The 26105-nt window shown below is 37.7% G+C and overlaps 1 protein-coding gene across 2 annotated transcripts in view; it reads left to right on the forward strand.

Moving 5' to 3' along the window:
* megf6 (multiple EGF like domains 6) overlaps positions 1–26105 on the forward strand; it is a 386160-nt gene that overhangs the window by 356177 nt on the left and 3878 nt on the right. For both annotated transcript variants that reach the window (XM_039759556.1, XM_039759564.1), the window contains 10 exons: positions 1888–2016; positions 4741–4869; positions 5016–5144; positions 10071–10199; positions 11588–11716; positions 13437–13568; positions 14525–14653; positions 14948–15076; positions 17795–17923; positions 19701–19829. In XM_039759556.1, coding sequence (XP_039615490.1) covers positions 1888–2016; positions 4741–4869; positions 5016–5144; positions 10071–10199; positions 11588–11716; positions 13437–13568; positions 14525–14653; positions 14948–15076; positions 17795–17923; positions 19701–19829 — 1293 coding nt within the window. The remainder of the gene's footprint in view (positions 1–1887; positions 2017–4740; positions 4870–5015; positions 5145–10070; positions 10200–11587; positions 11717–13436; positions 13569–14524; positions 14654–14947; positions 15077–17794; positions 17924–19700; positions 19830–26105) is intronic.

Below are 26105 nucleotides of genomic sequence, written 5' to 3' on the forward strand. Positions count from 1 at the left end.
AGAAGGGTGACTCCTTTTATATCAGACCCTTATGGAAGCACTTCCATGTCAGGCAGGTCCTGGTCCAAATAGGGACACTTATTCTGAGCAGTGCCCTTAGACAGCACCCATGGCATCTATCAGTGTTGTACTTTGGGACAACAATACTTAGGTTGTCCTACTGGTATGTGCATGGGTGCTTCTGCTGCAGGATGCTTACACCTGACAGCTTGGGTCAGCATGCAAAACCAACCAGCCTGGTCAAGTATCCATTCACACAGGTCGTCCTCTACCGTGGACACACTTTCACTCCTCAAGTACAGAGTTGAAGTACCAGAATAGAATTTACATTGCTTCGCTTGCTCCTTCCTTGTCCCTGTCTATCAGCCAACATATTTTCTAATACAGTAATCCCTCCTCGATCGCGGGGGTTGCGTTCCAGACCCCCCCACGATAGGTGAAAATCCGCGAAGTAGAAACCATATGTTTGTATGGTTATTTTTAGATATTTTAAGCCCTTATAAACTCTCCCACCCTGTTAACATTATTAGAGCCCTCTAGACATGAAATAACACCCTTTAGTCAAACGTTTAAAATGTGCCTCATTACAAGACAGAGATGACAGTTCTTTCTCACAATTAAAAGAATGCAAACATATCTTATCTTCAAATGTGCGCCATCAGGAGCAGAGAATTTCAGAGAGAGCGCTCGCTAAGAAAAGCAAACAATCAAAAAAACAATACGTGCTTTTAAGTATACAGAAGCACCGCGATAAAGCGCCATTTTGTAGAGGAGCGTCCGTGTCCTCTAGGCAAACAGCCCCTCTGCTCACACCCCCTCCGTCAGGCAGAGAGAATGAGAAAGATAGAAAGAAGCAAACAATCTCAAGCACCGCGCGGGAAGCATATCTTATATCATTGAGGAGTTTTAGTTAATATGTAATACATGCTCTGATTGGTAGCTTCTAAGCCATCCGCCAATAGCTTCCCTTGTATGAAATCAACTGGGCAAACAAACTGAGGAAGCATGTACCATAAATTAAAAGACCCATTGTCTGCAGAAAGGGCGAACCAGCGAAAAATCTGTGATATATATTTAGATGTGCTTACATTTAAAATCCGCAATAGAGTGAAGCCACGAAAGTCGAAGCTCGATATAGCGAGGGATTACTGTAGTCCACCATAAACCTTACATTGGAGGCTAATTAGTATCATCTCTCCACTCATTTTTGTCTGTCTGTGTGCATACTTTGGAACACTTCACAGAAGGTGAATCATAAGGAAGGAAGAAATATATCAGAATTTGGAGAGTGAGTGGTAGTAGTCTTTGGTAGCGACATAATAATAATCTCATTCAAAACAGTTCAGGCTCTCTATGGGCTGGAGCTTATCCTGGCAGCACTGGATGCAAGACAAAATGGACAGGGTGCCATTGTGAGGTCCACTTATGTACACACCATCAGTCACTAGTCAGCCTAACCAGAATAATTTTGGATTCTGGTAATAAAGCATGAAAACCCAAAGAAAAATGTGCAAATTCCAAACTGGAAATGACCAGGCACAAGACTTGAAATCAGGATGCTGGATCCATTTGGTACCCACTTTACGACTGTGACAGGTAAGATGCAAAGTGAAATAAGACATTTATGTAAAGCTATTTTCAAAATAATTCTGTAAAGAAAAAAAAAGTTTAGAATAATTAGAAAAAACAACTGGTCAATTATTTGTGTTAAAACACATTCTCTGTCTCTGGTTAGTTCAGGACATTTTTAATGCTGCATTTAAGAAAACAACATCTGTGATCTTGACTACGAGTCACAGGTGTAGTAATCCAGTGCAGGTTATTTCACAAGAAAACTGAAAAAAGAAATTACATTGTAATATTATTTACATTTTTTTTCTGTTACAGAATGCCCCAGGGACAGATATGGTGTAAATTGCACTCAGATCTGCAACTGTCACAATGGTGCAACATGTGATGGGGTCCATGGTCACTGTATCTGTGCAGCTGGATGGACTGGAGCTACATGCCAGATTGGTATGTTTAAAAAACACATAACATTAAAAATGATTTGCTTTGGAATTCAAGATGACTGCAAAGTCAATATACAGTAAGAAAGATTGGAACAAATTAACATCACATAGGTTGTTGTTCTTGCCAAAACAATGAGGTGGTAACACATTTTGGTAATATAAGAGAAAGACTGCTTTATCCTTGCTGTCTTAACTTGATTACCCAAGCTGTTTTTTCAGTAAAGCTTATGCCACAGAATTGGCAGAGTTAAATTAACAATTAAGAGTTACAACACAAGAATAGTGTGTAGTGTTGAGGCACGCAATGGCAAACCCCATATAACTGATTGAAAGAGAAAAAAAGCATGGTTTACAAACAAGTATTAAATATATATTCTCAGATAGGAGTCTAGTCACGACTGACTAAAAATGGTGGATCTTAAGGCTTTAGTTATTTCCAGCAGGATGAGGAGGGTCCAGGTGGTCCTCAGACACTGGAAGTGACGTTAGTCTTGGTAAAGCCATTAATCTTTCAATCTGCAGAGGGCCAACCTCTGGAGAGGCAGAGAAATACCATCACCATCCCCTATGCGCACACGCATCACCCTGTATATGTACAGAATGTATATATATATATATATATATATATATATATATATATATATATATATATATATATATATATATTTTGTGACAGATAGAGAGCGCTTTGTCCTCTTGAACCCTCAGACAATATGTCAGACACCAGGTAAAAGTCCAATAAGTTGACTTTTTATTAATATACAGTGCACAAAGCACCACAATACTCATACAATTCTCAATTCTCAATAACAATAATCAGTAAACACTTCACCACTCCCAGACGCATTGCCACCCTTCCACCCAGCTCAGCTCGACGTCTGGGATTTCCCATAGTCCTTTATATTGCCTGACCCAGAAGTGTTTCGATCCTTCAGTCCACGTGACCTCCTATCACTTCCGGGTCAGATAAAAAATCCTCTTCTTCATCCCGGAAGTACGTCATTTTCCCTGTTGCTGTGACTAAGATGTACTTCCGGGTTATAGGGCACATATGATTCTCTGGGCCTCCCTGCAGTGTCCTCTAGGGGCCCCTGTGGTATCCAGCAGGTCTGTGGATGAAAACGCCAATTTCCAGAATTCCCTGCTGGCATTCGGGGCACCTCCATGCTGCAGGGAGAGCTCCCCCTGGCAGCCTGGGGGTATTGGCCGGGATGACTGGCTGGCCATAGTCCACATATATATATATATATATATATATATATATATATATATATATATATATATATATATATATATATATATATATGCTGTATATATGAAGCAATGTTTCCATACACATTTTAACATCCATCCATCCATTATCCAACCTGCTACATCCTCACTACAGGGTCACAGGGGTCTGCTGGAGCCAATCCCAGCCAACACAAGGCACAAGGCAGGAAACAAACCCCGGGCAGGGTGCCAGCCCACCGCAGACATTTTAACATTAAGATTCCAATGTAGACTTTCAGATTTGTTTTTTAATCTTTTAAATTACAATGTATGATTTAGAATTCAATTTTCAAGCTTGCCTTCTCATTGTCTGTTTCCTTAATTATTTTTACTGTGTACTGAGGTAAATGTATGACATTCAAGTCAATCCCAAGCATGCTTAAAGTCATTGATGAATATAACTTATTATCATGGAATAAACAATACATTAATCCCTCCTTGATCGCGGGGGTTGCGTTCCAGAACCCCCCACGATAGAAGAAAATCCACGAAGTAGAAACCATATGTTTGTATTTTTATTTTTATATATTTTAAGCCCTTATAAACTTTCCCACACTGTTAAAATTATTAGAGCCCTCTAGACATGAAATAACACCCTTTAGTCAAAAGTTTAAACTGTGCTCCATGACAAGACAGAGATGACAGTTCTTTCTCACAATTAAAAGAATGCAAATATATCTTCTCTTCAAAGGAGCGCCGTCAGGGGCAGAGAATGTCAAAGAAAGAGAGCGAGCGAAAAGCAAACAATCAAAAAATCAATACGTGCTTTTAAGTATGCTGAAGCACCGCGATAAAGTGGCATTTTGTAGAGGAGCGTCCGTATCCTCTAAGCAAACAGCCTCTGTGCAAACAGCCCCTCTGCTCACACCCCCTCTGTCAGGCGCAGAGAAAGTCAGAGAGGGTGAGAGAGAGAGAAAAGCAAACAATCTCAAGCACCGCGCGGGAAGCATATCTTATATCATTTAGGAGTTTTAGTTAATATGTAATACATGCTTTGATTGGGTAGCTTCTAAGCCATCCGCCAATAGCGTCCCTTGTATGAAATCAACTGGGCAAACAAACTGAGGAAGCATGATGCCATAAATTAAAGACCCATTGTCCGCAGAAATCCGAACCAGCGAAAAATCTGTGATATATATTTAGATATGCTTACATTTAAAATCCACGATAGAGTGAAGCAGCGAAAGTCGAAGCACGATATAGCGAGGGATTACTGTACACTTTTGTGGCAAACTGTACAAATTTAAAATAATCATCACACTTCTATTAATCGGCACCACCATAAGAAATGGAAATTTAAATTTGACTGAAAACTTTTCAGGCCTGACGCCATGAACAACTTTTAATGCATTGGATTGCAAGCACATTTTAGTGTGCATTCATACTAAGGTGAATTTGGAAAAAAAAGAACTACTTAAATACATATTCTTTTTTACCAAATGTTTCTGATTTTTAGCATGCCCAGCTGGATTATATGGGATGAACTGCGTACAGCACTGCATTTGCAGAAATGAAGGTACATGCAATCCAGTGACAGGTCAGTGTACCTGCCCTGAGGGCTGGACTGGCATTGCTTGTGAGCTCGGTAAGTTTCTTATTATTTTTCTCAAAATATATATTTAGCTTACAGTGTAATTACTTTTTATGATGTTACAAATGCAATCTCTTTGAAATGTCTTTCCACACTGCATCACATATTAATGCTACTAATAATTATCATTTCTTCAACAGAGTGTGAGGATGGCAAGTTTGGAGCAGGCTGCCTGCAGTTCTGTAACTGTCGAAATGGAGGTACCTGTAATAAACAAAGTGGAAAATGCACCTGCCAGTCTGGATGGACTGGTGATCAGTGTGAATCAGGTAGATCAATAAACAATACAGCTTATCTTATTCAGAATTAATTGAATGGTTTGATTCTCATGTAGAGTATTTACTGTATTTAAAAACACTTCAAGTATCCACATATTCATATATAAACATTTTCAACCACTGAATGATCAAAAGGTACTCAAAATGTAAAGAAAAATGTAATTTTTATGGAATTAGACTCTTTACTAACAAATTTAGAGTTAACAGCTACTATATAACAGGAGGGCAAAAGATAAAGAAAAGCCTAAAAGGGTCTAGTGATCTGGGAAAACAGAGCAGGAGACACAAGAAGAAATGTTGGGGTACCAGCTGGGCTACTCCTTTTAAATGGCACAAACAAAATTAACAAAGAGGTGTGCTCTCGTCACAAAATAAAGTCCACTTGAAAAGAGCCCGTCAAAAGTAGGAACAATGAGATCTCAGTGCTCAATAACTGTTTGGTCAAAATGTGGCGCCACCTTCCAGGGACAGCCTGTTTTTTTGTCATCCGTGTCAGAAAGGGAAGGATCGATCTTTCATGGGCTTAGAGTGCAGGGCCAGGAGTCCGTATTGGGCGTCTTCCCTGAGTTATTTAGAAGTGGTACTGCTTACCTCATCAGAGTTTGGAAGATCTACAGGCGTGCATGATTGAGAGTCTATATTTGAAGAAATTCCACAATGATTACCGAATGCCTCAAGAAGCTGAATAGACTGTTTGGATCCACTAGGGGGCAGAACTAAACTTGTACTAAGTTATGCCTTTCAAGGCAGTAGTAGTGATAATATTGTTATGTGTACAATAAAATCCTTACTTGCGTGTATGACAAACATGCAACACATCAACACTTTCTGTCACCATGATAAACATATTGGATGATTTTTTTTAAAAACCTGCAAAAAATACTGCGACAATTTCATTACTGTATAGCTATAAGGCTCCAAGGGGCTGAATGCCCTCCTTGAATTTGGAAGATTTCTTGTTGTATTATTATATTGAATTGTTTGTGTCTATTAGGCAAAAAAATACAATATAGAATACATTTATGTACAGTGTGAATGCCATAGGCAAACAATAAATATAATTAATTATTAACAAAATAAATATAGACAATACAATTAGAAATCCATTTCTTTAAAATTGAAATCAAGCTTACCGTATGATAAATAATTGGCATTCTAAATATGACACTTCATTTACACATAGCATGTGTGAAAAGTTGTAGTGTAGAGTTCAATAAGTAGTTAAGCAAATATGTTTACTAAGGGTTTCTCAAGACAAAACAGACAGAAGTGATCATGGTCTGCTTTGCGTCTGCAAGTTGCTTGATTTGCATGCACACATTGCAATGTGCAGAAATGATGAGATAATGTTCCTATGTGGACTCCAGTCTCTGAAAAGAGTACTCGAAATCAGGCAAAGGAGTTGGAGGACTAGTGGTAGTAATATTCTTCTTTACATGTCCAACCAACACGCAGCATGTCGTCACTCCCCGGCACCGTGAAAAATGAGAACATATTAAAATATATAACTTTATTTTAATTAATAGAAAAAAGAAATAAAACAATAGAAAAGAAATTAAAAAGGTTCTGACATGCTTTTCACAGAAACACAGAAATACAGTTCTTTTCTTACAATTTTTTTTTAAAAGTGTACTAGGATATTTTGTACAATGAGAAACCCTGAATTGATTTTTTTGCCATGCTGGTAAAGATACCAAATAGTAACGTTGTTCATTTGTAAGGATGACACATAGTCAAAATGAGAAATAGTTGCTACTTTTGTTGCATTTTTACAAGAATTTGAAAGTATTTACAAAGAATGAGTTTGGCATGACAATAATACTTTGAAGCCATCCAGAAGAGATCAGCATTCTGTTGTGGGTGAAGTAAACATCAGCTACTGTAGAAAAGATATATAGCAGTACCCACCCTGAAGCCAGTCATTTGAGCGTTAGGTTGCAGTCATGCAGTTTTTTGGCTTTAAGATTATATCAGGTGAAAAAGAATAATGAAAGCTATGGAAGGTGTCTCCTGATTGTTTGCATTGATGTGGCACTGAATTTGTGGGACTCCCTGCAATAACAAAGATGGACCCCCTACATGAAAAGAAGAATTACAATACAATACAACCCCAATTTAACATTCTCATGTTTAGCATTTTCACAAATTTAATGTTATTTGGACGCTGCTTCTGACATAAAAAAACTCTTGTTTGAAGAAGCATGAGTATGGTGAACAAGGAATCCCAAGCACTGAAGAGTTCCAAGGGATCACTAGAGAGGGATATCACCATCAAACTCTGACTAGTAATAAGGGCTAGCTGCGGAATCTCTATAAAATAAAAGACTTATTCTAATCACTATGAAGCTCAATGGAGCACAAAGGCAAAATAGAATTGCCTGAAACCCAAAGTTAATCCAAATCAAACAAATCCCAAAACAGATTCTAAAGACAAGGTCAAAAAACAAAGCAGAAAGACCAAATGTCAAAGATCTAATAGTAAATGGAATTTACAATAACCACAAGTAAACACACCACTCCCATACACATTTGAAATGAGCTGCCAAAAACTGTGGGAAACCCTCTGGATTTCTAGGGTGGAGGACAGTTCTTGATGGTGATTGGCAGATGGCCCCACCACTCAGTCAGACCACCCTCAAAACACATGGAACATAATACATACATAATCAAAAACAAAGAATAATGTATATGAAGAAAACAAATGAAAGAATTAAGAATTATCAAATAAGAGACATATAACATGAATTTAAAACCCCAGCCAGGTGAGGAAACCCGGCTGAGACATAATGGTGAGTCTTTTAGGCTACATTCTTTTGATTACACAGATAAATTTTGCAACTGATCCAAACTGTCCCCACATGCATGAAATGAATAAAACAATTTTATCTGACCAAAAAAAACTAAAAGGTACCAGTTGCTTCTCTGCTTCACATCATTTCAGGGCAGACCATGTGTGAATTCATCAGTTCATGATGGCATAAAAACAAGTGACCCACAGGGCAGGATGCACATAACTCTGGTGAGAGTGATGTGGATGGTTTGATAACAAAACAGACATTATAGGAGCAGTGTAGACACTTTTTGAAAATCTTTGCCTCCATGACATTTTTTTGCCAATCATACTTCTCTAAAATTGAGATCTCTGTCACATAGGAGTGAAAAAATAGGATCCGAGCTGCAGCCTAAATGTAGCCTTTTTTGGTTTCAAGTATCAAATGCCAGGTTGTACATGGCAGTTTGTAACAAAGGCACAGCTGCCATCAACAATGTGGTGCCATTCATGAAAAATAATAACAATCGGAAACAACAAAAATGACAACAATAATTCAATAGATTAAATAAACCAATTTAGAACACTTCACACTGGATGATAACTATTAATTCTAAAAATAACTGCAGTGAAAAAACTATATGTTGGAAAAATGCTGAACTAACAGAATCTTAAGAAATCCTTTTCCTGCTTTTCACATTTTTTTCCGTTGGACCCTAGGAAAGTGCTACATGGGTGTTCTCCCGTATTTCAAACTCATTTGGTTCTCCACTGAAATCAGAAACTATTCCAACAAATGTTTAGAGTCTAAATTAAACCAGCATCGTGGCTGGCAAATTTGTTGTTCTTCTGAGGAACCCTGCAATGACATCAACACTTATAAAAATGAAACATGCTGAGCCCCCACCATTATTATTCAATACTGCATATGCTTATTTTTTACCTGGGTCTGGGGTTGACAGGTTGCTGGACACATCATTATTTCATGGTCATCTGCAATGGGAAGAGATGGGTAAGGAGGACAGGAAGATTTGACACACTTGGTGTGATGCCTGATTTGCCTGAAGCATATTAAATGACTCCGTTTATGACACAGGCAGCATGTTGCCAGTTCTCTTTTCCACTTTTACATTAAAGCATCATATTATCTTTGGTAGTTTGGCAATGTGCCAGTTACTTGATTCCGGTTGCGTTCCTTTATTTTCTTTTTCTTATCATAGTGAATCCATTTGTTGTCTACTAACTAACTGACTCAAATTTTCTCGCATTTGCTTGTCTGTTGTGTGTAATGTCATGCAACATGACACACCTTTTTTCTCACTATTTTGTTTAGCCTAAAAATGCACAAAATATTTTTTTTTCTTTTTGCAAAAATTAAACATATTTTAGATTACGTAGATTACTTTGTGGAGTTCTGATGAGGAAGTCCTTTGGGTCTGAGGGCCCCTCCACCTCATGGGGCCTGCAGGTGCATTCACTACACCACTGGTTTTGTGATCCAAGGCCTGTTGTTGGACTTTTCTTTTTTTAATGATCTCATCTACATCTTTCCCAAGATCTACACATTTACCATGCATTCTTCAGATTACATATAATCATTTCTTTTTACCTTTTTCTCAACTCCATCTCTTGCAACCTGAATTTCCTCCATTCCTTGGTCAAGTCCTCATCCATATATGATGCATCCAATTGCATTTGTGTGTTTTTCTTTACATCAGTTGATGGGTCCATGAAACATTTTCTGTTTCACTGTTCAGTGTATTTATCCATCTATATGGGAAATGTATTTGCTTGCTTGTTTGTATGCTGCTGCTGCCTCACAGCTCTAAAATGATAGGCTTGAAACCCGGTCTGGTTACTGTTTATATGTTCTCCATGTCTGTTGTAGTAGGATTGTCCAGTTTTTACCCCATTTTTAAGATGTGTGTACTCCGTGATTGAAAATTGTCTGCACAGGAGTGTATTCATGTCTGTGCAGCCATGGTTATTTTTTCGACTTGCACTGTGCTATGTTGGCTTATGCTCAGACCCATCACAACCATAAATTTTATTAACCAAGTTTGATGAATGATGGACATTCATGTATATTTTATGTCATTTTGTCTTTATACTTTATTTTAATGTTCATATTAATGATTATATCCTAGCTTGTCCACCTGGATCCTATGGCGAGCTCTGCGCAGAATCATGTGACTGTGATCATGGGTCTTTGTGTGATCATGTGACTGGGATATGCCGGTGTGACACAGGATGGAGAGGGAGGAGGTGTGACAAACGTATGTTTCTCCTGTTCTTATCTATTACAGGTGCCCAAAGCCGTTTGTGGGTATAAGCCTGATGTTGATTATTTAAGTGAGGAGCTTATAGGAAAAAAAGCTATTGTTGACTACAGTTCTTGAAAAATATATCTGAAGAAGATCAATCATGTGTTCTGAATCAGATCTGTGCAAGAAGTGAGGTTTGGTGGCTCTAGTGCTAAACTTGCCTTGATCTGATGTACAGTCTTCACTCTTAAAAATAAAAGTCCCAGAGTGGTTCTTCAGAGCAGTGCCATAGAGAAACCATTCTGGTTCCCAAAAAACCCCTCCATATGAAGGTTCCTGAAAGAACCTTTATTTATTTTCACCAGTAACAGGCTCCTTACAGTAAATAACTATGAACAGATGGTAACACAATTGTGAAATACCAATGGATCTTAATTTTAAAAGGACTCTTGCATCCAGTAACATAGGCTAAGTCCAGGTTTTCTTTATCCGTTAGTGTCCTATGTCTTACATATATTACAGATTTCTGTTTTTTTGACATATTAGGAAGTTTTTCAAAGTACAAAGAACCAACTCTTATGCAAATAACCCTTCCTGGAATAAAACAGGGCTAACTCAAATGGTTCTACAAGGAACCACACAACCAAGAAAACAACCAAAATGAACCATTACTTTTATGAATGTTAAGCAATTATTTCACCTAGCTGAGCATGAATTCTAAGTATAATGTGTCTTAGGCTAGTGTTCACAACAATATATTCTGTACAAAATAAGAAGAAAAGATGCTAGAGTTATTTCAAAATATGTTTCTCATATTTGCTCTCTAACCAACATTATATGAATTTGACCATCAATAAAAAATAAATAGGGTGGAAGAAAGAGAATAAACATTACGTAGGGGCTTATGAGAATTATGCTCCTGTATTTTAAATAATAGCATTATCATTGTGCAGCATTCACTTCTAGTCCAATGATGCAGTGGTTACTGCTACAGCTAGTGTTCCGGATTCAAAACCCACTTTCCCCTCTGTCCCAATGTCTGAGTGTTTTTACCTGCTTTTTACCAAAGAAGTACAGGTTGGGTAAATTGCTGATTCAAAAGTGGCTCCGACCTTGGACCCAAATGTTACCGCAATAGTCTCTCTCTCACAGCACCAATCTGATTCGGGTTAACTGGGTTTCAGAATATATGTATGCAGTAGTCACTTTGATTGCCTTCCAAAAAGCTTTGCATGTTTTCAGAAATACAGATCTCATACAGTTTGTTAGTAAAATCTACTTCCCAATCCAATACAAAAATAGAACTGTCCTTAAATAATTATCCTTGCTTTATATGACACAAACAGCAGCGTGTTTTTGTACTGAATGTGAACACAATGTGCTTTTTGTCCAATCTGCAGCATGTCTACCTGGAACCTATGGTGACAACTGTGCTCAGCAGTGTGAATGCTCATCTGGTGTGCCATGCAACCATCTCACAGGAGAATGTGGATGTCCAATAGGATTTATTGGAAATGGATGTGAAGAAAGTAAGACACTGAATTTGTTATTCTGTTATTATTATTATTAAAAATTATTTGTTTTATTCACATAAAAAAGCTCAATTGCCCATGCATTTCCTTGAAGAATTCACTGGTGGTGTGTCAATATTTTTTATCGATATAATGTCTGCACTGGCATTAATCCTCATTCAATTAAACTTATTATATGTTGCTCACAAGCTTGGCGTACAATATACAATTTAAAAGATTGTCATAATAAATTTAAAATTAATGCCATGCAAGCAATATATACTGTATAGTGATATAAAACCAAACGTCAGCAAGCCCCACACGAACACACCTGCCCAGTCCCAGGTTCAAAAAAAGAGCGGTTTATTAACCAAACTCCTTAACCAGTTGCAAAAAACACCAAAACACTACTTTTTCTCTCCACAATTCCTTTTTTCACCACAATTCTTTCACCACTACACTGCCCTCCTCCAGTTGAGTGTTGCCTCTCTTCCTCCCAGCTCCGATTCACCTGGATAAGGGAGCTTTTAATATAGACCCAGGAGTATTCCGGTGCCAGGGCAATTGCCCAATGGAAGTATTACCGGCTCACATAGAAGTCCATTATAACAGGGAGCTGGTCTCCCTGCAGTTCCCTCTCATTGCACCCAGTGATCCTAGCAGGACTGCTCTGACAAACTACAACTCACCAGCATACCCTGCTGGCTTCCCACTGGGCACCGATGACCGGGGCTACTGCGATCTAGCATGCTGAAGGAGAAAAAAGCCACGAGCAACATCTTCCCTTTTTATTGGGCTGTCCATCCATCCCTTTTCTGGAAAAAAGTGTCTTACTTTGTTTAGGAAAGGGAGGAGTAGCTCTTCCAGATGGAGAGGTTCATGAGTTAAGGTACAGGTAATTTTGAAATTTACAAATAAATCAGTCCATCAGGGGCTGTTTTTCTAGTAGTGAAACTGGACTCAAGTCCTTAGAAGTTTGCATCCGCAACTTAATATGTGTTCACAATCTATGTAACTTCATCTGTGTTCACAATCTATGTGTAGTGATTAAAAAAACAATAATGCAAGCAGAAGCAATTCCTATACAGGGCTTCTGAGTTTACAGAAGAACCTTGGAGTAGGACTACTGCTTCAGGGATTATGAGAAGCCTAAAGAGGTTACATGAGCATTCAGTTAGAATGTTCCTAGGAAGCCTCCGACAAAGAATATACCAGCACATCTGGGAGAAAACCCAGGGCACACTAGGAGGATTATACTGTATATCTCACCTGGCCTGAGTGCATCTGGGTATTTCCTAGACTGTTGCAGAGGATAAGTTTATCTGGTTGGTGTAACCTAGTGCATTTTTACCTCAGCCCCCATTAGGAGGTTCAAAAGTGAAGCAATAAGGCAAAATTCAACTGAAAAAGTCAGGTACTGGACAACACAACTGTTGACACCCAGCATGCTACAAATGTTTCTAAATGTTGGCATTTGTGATTGATTTACATTTTTCTTGATAATGCATATACTTTTTATTGTAAGGTAGTTATGGTTTTCTCCTTGGGCTAAGTGACTTTGTCTTGCCTTTTGAACATTATCTGCTACAGTTCTGACCCATATCCATTAGTGTTTCTTTTGTTGGTTGTCTAAGTATCTCCCTGTCCTACATAATTGTTTCTTTTTGAGTAATAAATGAAGGAAGAGGAGAAGGAGGAGATACTTCATCTACCTTTCTTGTTGTTTTTCTTTTTGCAGGTTGTCCTCCAGGCACTTATGGCCAAAACTGCAAGGAGCTGTGCCAGTGCTCTGCTGAGAACGAGCAGTGTCACCCCGTGACTGGGAAATGCACCTGTCTACCTGGTTACTATGGAAACCAATGCAAACTCAGTATGTCACTTTCTAATATGGCCATATCAGTGGGATAGCTGGGATTATTTCTGAATGCCATATGTTCAATAAGGAATACTGGGTGGGTTTTGGGGCTTATTTGTTGTAAAAAGTTAATATGATAAATAAATACATACTTTTAAAATTAAATAAAGTCTTTTTAAAATCACAGTTTGCTAATGTCAGTTTTGGGTGTAGTTTAAGTCAGATTTGTTAGGCCACATATAATCGCCTCTCCATTTACTCTCCCACTCCTTTGTTTTTACTTATTTGCTGATGACTTACTCAATATGTCCTTTTTAAAGAAAAAATCAGGTGAAACAATTTTAAACATTTATTGAATGGTCTCATCTTTGTTACTCTTCTTGAATGAAACAAACAAATTTACACACATTTCGAGATTTTTAGACATTTGTTTCAGTTTACCTTAATGAATTTTTATATCTGAAGATGCTGTAATACAATAAAAACAAGTCTAGCTACAATTAACACTTTAATATGTAAAATGTCAAAACTCCATGTGAGGTGAACAGATATTCTCTTATGAGTTCATGTTGATAACTTTTTTTTTTTCTCAGAATAGCTATATTTAATAACCGATAAATGCTATTGGTGATATTTTAATATAAGTATAAAAGATTTCAGAATTGTATATATTTTTATATATACTGTATGTGTGTGTGTGTGACACTGTGTGACCACGAGCAAGTCACTTGAGCTGCTGTGCTCCAATTGGAAAACCAAAAGAAATGTAACCAATTGTATCATAAATGTTGTAAGTTGCCTTGAATAAAGGTGTCAGCTAAATACAGTAAGTAAATGTAATTCAATAAAATTGTGCATTTCTAAAGGCATTAAGTGTTTTGACATGGTACTCTTTCTTAAAAGAGCTTCATTAAATAAGCATCGACTGACTCTCCCACATACTGTAACTGTTTTCCTTTGTTCTTACTCAGAGTGCCCAGATGGAAAATATGGACCTTATTGTAAAGAAACATGCAAATGCCAGAATGGAGGTCACTGTGATACTAAGATGGGAACATGCACGTGTCCTCCAGGATATCTAGGAGCTGACTGCAGTCAAAGTAAGGCATCCACACCTGCTGAAGAAGAAAAGTAAACCATGGGATTTAGTCAAAGTAAAACAAAATGAGGGTACATTATGAATATCTAAGGACATAAGTTAAACAGTTCATAGTATTATTGTATTATATCAAAAGTTCAATATATTCTATTCAAATATACATGTTAGACTGAATATGTACAGTCAATTAAAATAAGAACAGTATACAAACTTTATTTTTAAATAAGAAATATCTTTCAGAAGTACTCACGTAAACTTTACCTTTATGACTATAACTTCTTTATCTCTTTTTTAGGATGCCCTGAGGGTTACTTTGGTAAAGACTGTGCTTTTGTGTGCTCATGTGGAAAAGGAGGGCAGTGTGACCATGTCACAGGGAAATGTTTGTGCTATCCTGGCAAAACAGGGGAGAACTGCCAAAAAGGTATTGCTAGCAGAAGGAAAATGTTAGATCACCGGATAGATGTCTATTGTAATAAACAGACAAATAAATCTTTGGGGCACCTGAAGGCAAACCTCATATATTGTAAAGAAAATACAGGTTCAAAGGCATTGAAAATCAAAAAGAAAAACATCAGAAAGATGCAAATCTCAAAATAGACTGCTCAAGATGGTGGAGATTCTGTTCTTATGAGATTTTGGTAGGAAGAGGTGGTTCAAGGCAGGCTAACACCAGAAATGAGGTCAGAGATGTAAGGTTTTCAATCTTCCAGTCTGCTGAGGGAGGAAGAGAAAAGGCATCAGTAGTCATCTGCGCCTTCTGGGGTTCTGGTGGAAAATTACAGTTATCCCTTAAGGGCCACCCATGCGCATGCGTGTGACACTATGTTTAACTTGTTTCTAAGTTTCTTTATCAGTTTTTCTTGTGACTACCACAGCTAATTTGCATTAAACTATGCTCTATGTGCATATAGTTGGACAACCACACAGGTTAAGTGTTGCACTGGAGCTGGAACCAGAACTTGTGTACTTTCTAGCCCAGCTAACTAATTTAAAGACTGTTCTATTTAGCTATACTCTTAAGTTCACCTTTAACTTTTTTTTTAATGTAATACCTTTAATAGTGTGCACAATGTTTTTCACACCCAGACAGTTCAAGTGGCTTGCTAAATTTTACAAAATGTTCAAGAGGGAGGGTTTTAATTCTGGAGCTTTCTGCTTGCAATTTGAACTCCGCAGCAGCACTATATGTTTGTTGCATTGGCTGGATTCAAAGTTCTAGTGTTTTTTTTTTTTATTATTATTTCTTTCAGTAAGTGAAAGGTGTGTATATTATGTAACTTGGTGATCCAAAAATTGGGCTTCGTGTAGGTTTGGAAGTGAAGGTACACTACCAGTCAAAAGTCTGGACACACAAAGTCTTGACAGGACTTGATGTATTTTTATCAAGGTATCATTACATATCATTACTAGTGCTGGTAATGGCTGTTACTGCTTGAATTTCTTTAATTTATTATTTACATATGACTGCAAAGCCCCATTTTCAGCAGCCTTCAGTTTTGTAATAGTCAATTTCCTTACCTTATCCTTAATTACTCACTTTCTAAATGCTAATTGGTTATTGGAAAAACTTCTGTAATTGCATTATCACTGCAGAAACCTGTTATTCTGTTCACTTGGGTTACAAGATTCTGGCAGAGCTGGCCCAAGGAATAGGCAAACTAAGCAGCTGCACAGGGCCCTGTGACCAACAGGGGGTCCCCACTTGTCTCAGAAAAGATGGGGAATGAAACGTTGGCAAATGACAATTGCTAACCAACCCATGGGGTGCACTCAGTGCCAGATTTTGGAACTACCCCCAGCACCTCACTCTTAAACTGCATTCATCACTTTACACGGGACAAATGTGCTCTTCAAATGCGTACAACATTCTCAAGGGACACTCACCGCCCCCCACCTCTTTTCGATCATGCTCATTACCCTCCTCTTTCCCAGTGACACCCGTGCCTTTGTTAAACCTCCTCTTTTAACTCCAGGTTTTATTTAACTTAGGGCCTCGCCATGTATAAAACCGGCACTGGGTACTGACATTCCTAAAGTTCAGTTCTAGGTTCGGAAAATGACTTACAGGTCCTCAGTTGGCTTCTTTCTTAAGTACATGCCAAATGGCATTGTCATGTCTAACAGACAAAAAGACTATTCAGGGGTGCTGACCATAAAACACATTTCAGAGAAATATGATTCCATGAAGCTGATCATAAGGCACTATTCAAGTCATTTTCTCTGCGATATCTGTCTTCTTTTGCCCATTTTCATCTTTCTTTTTATTTTCCATTTTCAGAAATGGCTTGTTCTTTAAAATTCTACCTCTTAGACCAGCATCCTGGAGTTTATTCCTCTTACTACACACTCTAATGTCCTTATCATCTTATGCAGTTGCAAATCTGGGTCTTCCCCATCTTTTTCTATCCTGGTTAGTTCCAGTGTGCCCTCTTCTGTCATGACAGTAATATCCACCTTTGTATGAAATCTTCTTTTGATGATGAACTTTAGCAATACCAGTGCCTTGCAACACAAGTGAACTGAATAACAGCTTTCATTGATGCTAATTGAATTACAAAGGTTTCTCTAAAATCAATTAGCACTTAAAATAACTAATTAAGGATAAGATAATAAAGTGGAACATTAGGACATTGAAGGAATGGGTGCTGAAAATGGAACTTTGCAGTCATATGTGAAAAATAAAATAAAAGTGAGTCATTTGAAGCAGTAATAGCCATTAGCAGCAGTAGTAGTAGTAATTAATCAGTTTAATAGTTAAAAATGTATTCTTTTATATTAAAAGTGTAAACATTTCTGGGTTTGTTCAAACATTTGTCTGGGTTCCCTGTGATAGATGGCACTTTGGCACATTTCTTGCATGATTCCACCATGCACCACCATTCACTTGTATTAAATGGGCTTTATAAATAGGTGGCTGGTTTGATCAATTTTCTTTGCTTAACCTGCTCCATGTGTCAGATTCTGGTTTAAAGACATTTATAGTTCACTTCAAAGAAATAATTTAGTCTATTCCTCAGGTGTTCCATTGAAAATCTTCTATATGTATACATTTCATGATAAATATTATTTAATATGATGTCAGTAGTTCCTTTTATAATATAAAATAGTCAATATGTTTTCATATTTTCTCTTTCTTTAGCTTGCCCCATTGGTTATTTTGGTTTGAATTGTGAGCAGGTCTGTAGATGCCAAAATGATGGAATTTGTAATCCGGTGGATGGCACTTGTTATTGTGGACTGGGATGGACTGGCCCATACTGTGAGAAAGGTATTTTAATCCAGTGACTCTTACTGGAAGAAGAAGAAAAAAAATAACAAAGTTAATTTTCTAAGTGATATTATACTATTGTCTTACACATTATAGGTTATGACTGCAAAAAAAGTGGAACTAAGGGATTGAGCAAATCTCTTCAGTCAGTCAGTGAGTCAGTCATTTTCCAACCTGCTATATCCTAACACAGGGTCACGGGGGTCTGCTGGAGCCAATCCCAGCCAACACAGGGCACAAGGCAGGGAACAAATCCTGGGCAGGGCGCCAGTCCACCGCAGGACACGCACACACCCCTACCAAGCAAACTAGGGACAATTTAGGATCGCACCTAACCATGTCTTTGGACTGTGGGAGGAAACCGGTGCACCCGGAGGAAACCCACTCAGACACGGGGAGAACATGCAAACTCCAAGCAGGGAGGACTCAGAAAGCGAACCCAGGTCTCCTTGTGCTATCACTATGCCATCGTGCCACCTGCAAATCACTTCAGTTCAGTACAATTTAAGTGACTTCATGAAGGTTAAATAGAAAAATTAAGAACAAGACAACATCTCTGGGTGACCTGCAGCTCCAAAGGAGGGCATGCTCATATATACTTAGGCATGAACACATACTCTCTCACAGAATGAAGGCCAAACTGAAGTCACTAATCAAGCTAGTATGCATGCCACTGGCTTCTGGAAGTACTTGGAGCAAACCCACATGAACTAAGAAGCAAAATAGTAGAGAAAGGGTTGGATTTTGAGCACAAGCCCTTGGAAAATTGAAGCAGCCGCCCTAACCACTGCAACAGGGAACTGTCCAGTAACTGACAATCACTAGGTATATTAAAATATATACTCAACCTTTACCTGTGCAGTTAGCTGACATTTTAAGGTATGTTTGTAACCCTCAGTGAAAACCTTTATGGAGGTTTGCAAATAATTTATTCAACGATGTTAACCGTGCCTGGATGTAAATGGTGAACAATCTAAACGATACCTTCTGCTTCACTATACAGTATGTTACCATGTTTACTTTGTTTGCCTTAATTGTAATTTTTCATACTTGACAGGACCAAAGCCTATGCTATCAGAATCAGACACAAAGCAAATCTAGTGTAGTACGACCTCACAGTCATTCATATAGCACCAGTTTAGATTTAACCTAACATGTAAGTAATTTGGGGCATGGGAGGAAAAGCAGAGTGAAACACAGAAACAAGAAGACCATATCTGGACACTAAACAAGCAAGCATTAAAATTCAGGACTTGGGGAGCTGAGAGGTAGCAGTGCTGCATGATGAACTCATTTTTTAAAATTCCAGTTTACCATTTTTAAAATCCTAAGCTAAAAACTATTGTGTACCCATCAACAACCTAAGCTAGTGTGTATAAACTCTATGTAGTTATGGACAGCCTTGCACCTTGTCACACCACTGAAACTCTCCTGGATGCTATTGACTGCTTTATAAAATGTAAAAAACGTATAGTTCTAACATAATGGGTTTTTTTTCTCATGTAGCACTAGTCTTTGTTGCTGGAGTTCCTAGCATTTAATCTTTTTCTGTAAATGAAGGAATTCCTTTACTGAAAATCCAGGTGTTATTTTACATTGAGTGCTTCAAAGTATATCTCACCTTTCTGTCAACTAGAAAACTAAACTAAAATCTCATTTTGCAATGTGAAGTGTAACAAAAGAAGAACATTCTGTAAGGGGACAGAAGACAAACAAGGAGGTTGTGAGAACTGTTTCAGCTGTGTCTGTTTTTTCTTTCTTTCTTCTTTTGGTACAGAATGCTCTTCAGGGAAATATGGTGCTAATTGCCAGCTGGATTGTTCCTGCCAAAACAATGGGACATGTGATAGATTTACAGGCTGCTGTCACTGTGCTGCGGGTTACTATGGGCACTCTTGTGAACACAGTAAGCTATTATATTTATTTTTGTACTGTGCATTTCGAATGGCATATTGTTTAAGGTGTTAACTCTGGCTTCCTACAACATAAGCGAAAACAAATGCAGCAACTGGCTAACATTTTTTGGTAGGTCAACTGAAGCGTTTCTTTTTGTACAGTACATTCCCACCAGGAGCAATGCAATTTATTCTGTTAATATGTTAACTTTGCCAAGTGCTTGTTAAATGTCACTTATCCACCGTGGTCATATTATGGATATTGCAGCCAAGACAGGTTTTAGCTGGTTGAAGTTTGCAGAGCTTCACTGAAAGATATTTATTTTGCCGAAAGCAAAGTCCATGAGATGACTGTTCCCAATGTGCAGAGCTCCAGGCAAGGTCATAGATGGAGACAAATAAAGTAAGATGGTGAGTGGACAGTGTAGAAGCAGCCTTAAGTTGTTTGGTGAGTTAATTTCTTAGAATCCATTCTGGTTCCATGAAACATTTCATAATGTGACTACATTCAGGGTCAGCTCATCTGTAAAATCTCAACAACTACATGAATGTTTTTTCAAAGACTTCCTATGCAGAGACCCTCAATGAATCACTTGCATTCTCTTTGCCATGCACAGACCCTACATAAAGTAGGTAAAAAGTTACACAATGAGAAATTGCTCATTTAATCTATTTTATTGTTCTGTACAAGATGGACAGCATGTCATGTTCAGTAAAATACGCAGGTTTGGCACAGGTATGCTAATATTTGAGTGATCTGCATTATATGTTTATACAATTTTGACCATGTTAAGTGTAAATTTTCATTTTCCTATCGCACCAGATGAGTTAAGGTTAACTCTCAGATCATTAGAAAATGTGTCCTTTATCAGATAGGAAATGTATTTATGCCTTACAGCTCTCAAGTCTTCAGTTCCATATCAGACATGATCGTCTACTTTCCTCTCGTGTTCATGCCAGCTTTGCCCAGGCACTAAAGTATCCTACCACATTTGTAATCATCACCTGTCCCATTGCGTATGTATAAATATTTAGTAGTATGTATTTATAATGACATATTTTAAATGGGGCACAATATAATGCTTTACCTGTAGAAAGTAAAGTAAAAACTGCATTAATTATGCAGTAACTACACAATGGATGCTGTTATCATTAAAAACCAAAAGAGAATGACTTATCACTATTCACAACGAGACAGTGCAGGGAAGTGATTAAGCATGCTGTGTTGAGCACTGATCAGGTTATCCTTAAACTGTATGGTCCTCTTTTGAGACCCCATCTGGGATATTAGAGTGAAGAAAGTTCACAGAAGAGCTACAGGACACGAAGATCAGGAGTGATGAGGAAAGGCTGGAAATGTCTTTTCAGTTTATGTAAATAGAGGTTAAGAGGTAAAAAGACAGAAGTGTTTACATTTTTAAACAGAAATAGAAGGTGCTAGTTACTACCTTAAAATACATTCTTTACCAAGAGCCTGGGCAAACAAGTAGAAGTTGTTTAAGGGTAATTGCACTAGTCTTTTCAGTTTTTTTACAGTTTTTTCATGAAGAATAATGGCTGGATAGTAGGAGACTGTTATACTGTAGTATATAGTAGTAGTTTTAGTTGACGAACTAGGTAGGCATGAATGCCCTGTTCTCATCAAAACATTCTTAATGATTATTCTTATATGTGTACAGAATGTGCATGTGCATGCGTAACATATTAAAGGCAGGTAAGTTTGAGTGTGGTTACCTGTTGCATATCCAATGTGAACTGAACATTTTTTAAAAAATTGATAGATGGATAGATAAACATCTCTTGCTTGATATTACATACATATTAGGCCGTATTATTCTTTTATTGGCAGCACTACCTGCATGTATATCTACACTGAGGCCTTAGGGATAATAATTGGAGCCTAGCATGCATTTTGCACTAATATAACTCCTTACATCATTTAAAGTTCCACTTGATAATTAGATATGCACTGAACTATAGGAACAGGAGTGTGATGCAGTTCTACAAAGTATGACATCATAAGTATATATCATCAACAAGGCAGGAGATAGCAATGTGTGCTAAACTAGCTTGTCACCGAGCACCCACACACACTGCATCTGGGCATACTTGGCGACAGCAACAACCAAATCTGCCTTTCTCATGTGTCAGGAAATCATTATACCTAAGAAAAATTCACTCAAGCATAAACTGAGTCTACAAAATCCCAGAGAAAGAGTCCCAGCTACACTTTAAACATGAGGTAAGGCAGCAGTGCTCACCACTGTGCCACTGTATGTTTAATTTAATTGAATTTAATTCAATAGATTCTCTATAGTAAAATATTAAGTTAATTAATTAAAAAATTAGTCACACAGTATTGCATGTTATCTAAACCAGATGCCCTCCCTCTATTCATTTAGACTGGAAAAAGAAAAGAGAAGAAATTAAAGAGAAATAAAAGGATTTATTGTGAAATAATTACTCAGAGATACTGATGTATCCAAAAGGTTAGCAATGGTTCTGCATGCTTAATTATGTTGGAATCTTTACTGTGCCTTCCCCCTATTTATGTTTAATTCTCAAAAATTTCACATACTCCAAAAAGAAATACTTTTATTGATAAAAAATGGCCTATTAAATTTCTGTAGAACAGCGATATCTTTTGGTATATGTGGGGCAGTGCCCCTTTCCCCCCTAATGGAGAAACATCACTTCATGTCAGCCAAAACTGCATGTTAGCAAAGTGGTTACAAGCTATTATGGTAGATTGTTCCCTTTACCGTTACGTGTTAGCACAAATAGCCCTGTTGGAGGATTAGGTATTATTGTGAATTATTGTGAATTTTAATATTATTGTGAATTATTGTGAATATTATTATTGTGAATGTCTGATACATAAATGATTATAAGTCAACTTGCAGCTGTATCCAGTGTGCCTGGGTAAGTAATTTGAAGGAAGAATTACCTAAGTTCAATAAATATCTATCTAAATTGTGTTTCTTAAAGTGATCTCTTCCAGAGACAAATTAAATTAATTAAATTTATTTCAGACCTCAAAATCTGGAAGAAGGCACTGTCCTTAAACCTCACTGTAGTAAAAAGAATCCCCACTATCTAAATGATACCCCCAGGGTCAGAGGTTTTGGTTTCAAAGTAGTCTAATGTCTCTTCTTGATAAAAATGGGATATGTGTGCAAAACTTTGTTGAAATTGGACCAAGTGTGTGGAATTGTATAAGGAAACACACATACTGTACATTGATCTTTATATATTAGAGTAAGGCCTGAGTACAGGGTAGTTCTGAAAAGTGACCCAATGAAGCTGGTGTAAGATGACATTGCTCATAATTAGGACCTTGACATCAATATATCACAGTCTGAGTCAAGAAACGTCTGTGTGATGTACAAATTTGGGTTGTGCAAAATATTGTAGGGTATATTTCTGGAGAGCTGACTTACATTATTTTTCAGAAAATTTAATTGGAAGTCCCATTACTAATGTCATATCAGATTATCAAAAAGTCTACTCTTTGAAAGCACTGAAATCAATGTGTTATAATACTTATATATTTATAGAAGCTAGAAACTATAGTTAGAACAGCAGATCAAAAGGGAAGGTTAGGGAAAAGTTTATGAAGTGTCAAACTTGCATGTACTGTATTTTAATGAATGGTTAAATGTGAGGCACTATTGTTCCAAGGATGCCAATATATTATGAAGATATAACTCTTTCTTCTAATTAGAATACATTAAAACATTGAAATTGTAATTAATTGCAACTAGAGGTGTCTTCACATAATTAGGTGAATAAATAAGAAAAAAAAGACATTGAAATTTGCATTCCCTACCCCTTATCATTCTAGTAGTACTGAATTATTTATTTAAAGGTGATGAGAGGCTTTTAATGGGTAATCCACAGGAGTAGTTAGATAAGCAGAACCAAAATGGAAAAGCAAAAAGAGTAAGTTTTTAAGCAGGAGATCAAAAAATGAATTACCACAGGAGATGCCTTTGCTTTGCAAATTGGTCTTTGATAGATGGCACACAATTCGTGCACATGCAAATGTCCCTTAAAAATAACAGCAAAAATGGTGCTGACATCACCAACAGAATTCCTGATACCAGTGGTAAAAACAAAATAAAAAAAAACATGAAAAATTAATTAATTCCTGATATCCCATGTCTTGCCCGCTCCAATAAGGCCATGATCCAGCACTTCAGAGTTACAGGCTGACATGATACACAGCAAGGCACACCACAAATAAAGGGCCTAAGTATTAAACATTTTGACGTGTTTTGTTATAGAGAACAAAATGCAATTATGATAAATCATTCTTTTTCTGCAACATGAGCATCATTAGTATCACAGTTCCTGGGAAATCTGCATAAGAAGCTGACCCAGCAGGTTGTTGTTTGAGCCCAGGCATCACAGGAGATTCAACATCTTGTACACATGGCAGAGCCTGAAAGCCTTGCGGAAACACTTGCTGTTGCTAAGCAGGAAGAGGCTGAGTTGGGAGAAGCCATCTTGTACCATCCTGGTAATGTAGTGAGCCAGCCCTCCTCAACTCACAAAAACTGCTCAAAAAAACTGTGTTGACAATGTCACTGTCCGCAAACATATTCGTGCATACCCCAACCAGAAGCTCTGGATGACAAAGGATGTCAGATCTGTATTCAAGCACTGCAACACAGCCTTCAGGTTTGGGAAAAAAAACCTTAATGGCATGGCCAAAGCCAACCTAAAAACAGTCATCAAAGAGGCTAAAATGGCCTAAAAGGACCAAGGACCACTTTGCCAATAGTGACCCACAGCGAGTTTGGCAAGGCATCCAGCACATCACAAAGCACAAAACCAGCAACCACATGGCTGTGGGTGTGGACATCTCGATGGCAGAGGAACTGAATTATTTTTTTTTTATTTTGAGGTGGAAACAGCAGAGACAGTCACGTCTAAGCAGCAGGAGAAAGGGCTCAGCAGTCTTACCTCACCCACACCAACCATCTACAACCAGACCTTCACAGTGCAAGAGCATGATATGGTGCTCAGAGCAGTCAATTCAAGAAAGGCTGTCAGTCCTGATGGAGTGACAAGAGTGGTACTGAAAGAATGTGCAGATCAACTCCCTGGGGTCTTCACAAAGATCTTCAGTCTCACCCTGTCTAAGTCTATTATTCCATCTTGCATGAAGTCTACTGCGATCATTCCGCTGCCAAAAAAAAACTGTCATTAGCAGTCTGCATGACTGCCGTCCAGTGGCACTCACTCCCATTATTACGAAGTGTTTCGAACAACTGGTCCTATGATATATCAAAGCCAGACTCCCACTCACCGTGGATCCATACCATTATGCTTATAGAGCAAACAGGTCCACAGAAGATGCCATATCCACAGCCTTACATACTGCTCTTTCCCATCTTAAGCAGCAGGGGAGGTATGAGAGGATGCTTTTCGTAGACTTCAGCTTGGCTTTTAACACATTTATCCTGGATAGACTGGTCACAAAACTCACTGGCTTAGGACTTTCACTAAGGACTGCATCAACGTGTAAGACTAATTCACACTAAATTTGTTGGATTGAGTTGCTACCTGCTTGCTACCTCATCTTTCAATGTTTCCATAAGTGACATTATGTGCAATTGGAATGTGTTCTAAAAGAAATTAAATACTGCAAAACCCATTAAATAAATAAATACATTTTGCCAGTGGGAGGTTGCCTCATTTGTCATTGACTGACATCTCAAAAACGCCATTATAGAACTTTTCATTGAAGACCAGCTCAGAGTATTAATGCAAATGTACAAATGGAAATGATTATACAAAGTGATAATCATGCAGTATTTATTTATATAAGCACATATATGCATTTAAATGAATAGTACTGCTATGTTGAACAAAATAAACAGCAGGTACCGCAAAAGAGGAGTTTGATATCCCTGCTCTCTTCTCTTTTCTTTGTAGTACCTGCAAATCTCTTCCAGCTGCCATCATTGCTTTTCCAACCCCACTATGCTCATCATAAATTCATAGCTTTGTCCTCTTAGACAGATGTGCACTGTGTTAAACTTCTTTATGGTGTGTGGGAAAAAAATTGTACCATTCTAAAATGTGCACTTGCATTCAAGGCAGGGGCAAATTCTTTTTAAGTTTCTCTCTAGTAACAACAGTACGGTATGCTAAAGCTGTTGACCCCGTATCTGACTCATATCTGTAGCTGATAATAATATGGTACAAAGTAATATTTACAAAACGATGAGAGTTGATCCAGTGGATTTTGTTTCTCTTAATCCAGATTATATATCATA

This window comes from Polypterus senegalus, chromosome 1 (assembly GCF_016835505.1).
Source record: "Polypterus senegalus isolate Bchr_013 chromosome 1, ASM1683550v1, whole genome shotgun sequence".
Classification (NCBI taxonomy): domain Eukaryota; kingdom Metazoa; phylum Chordata; class Cladistia; order Polypteriformes; family Polypteridae; genus Polypterus; species Polypterus senegalus.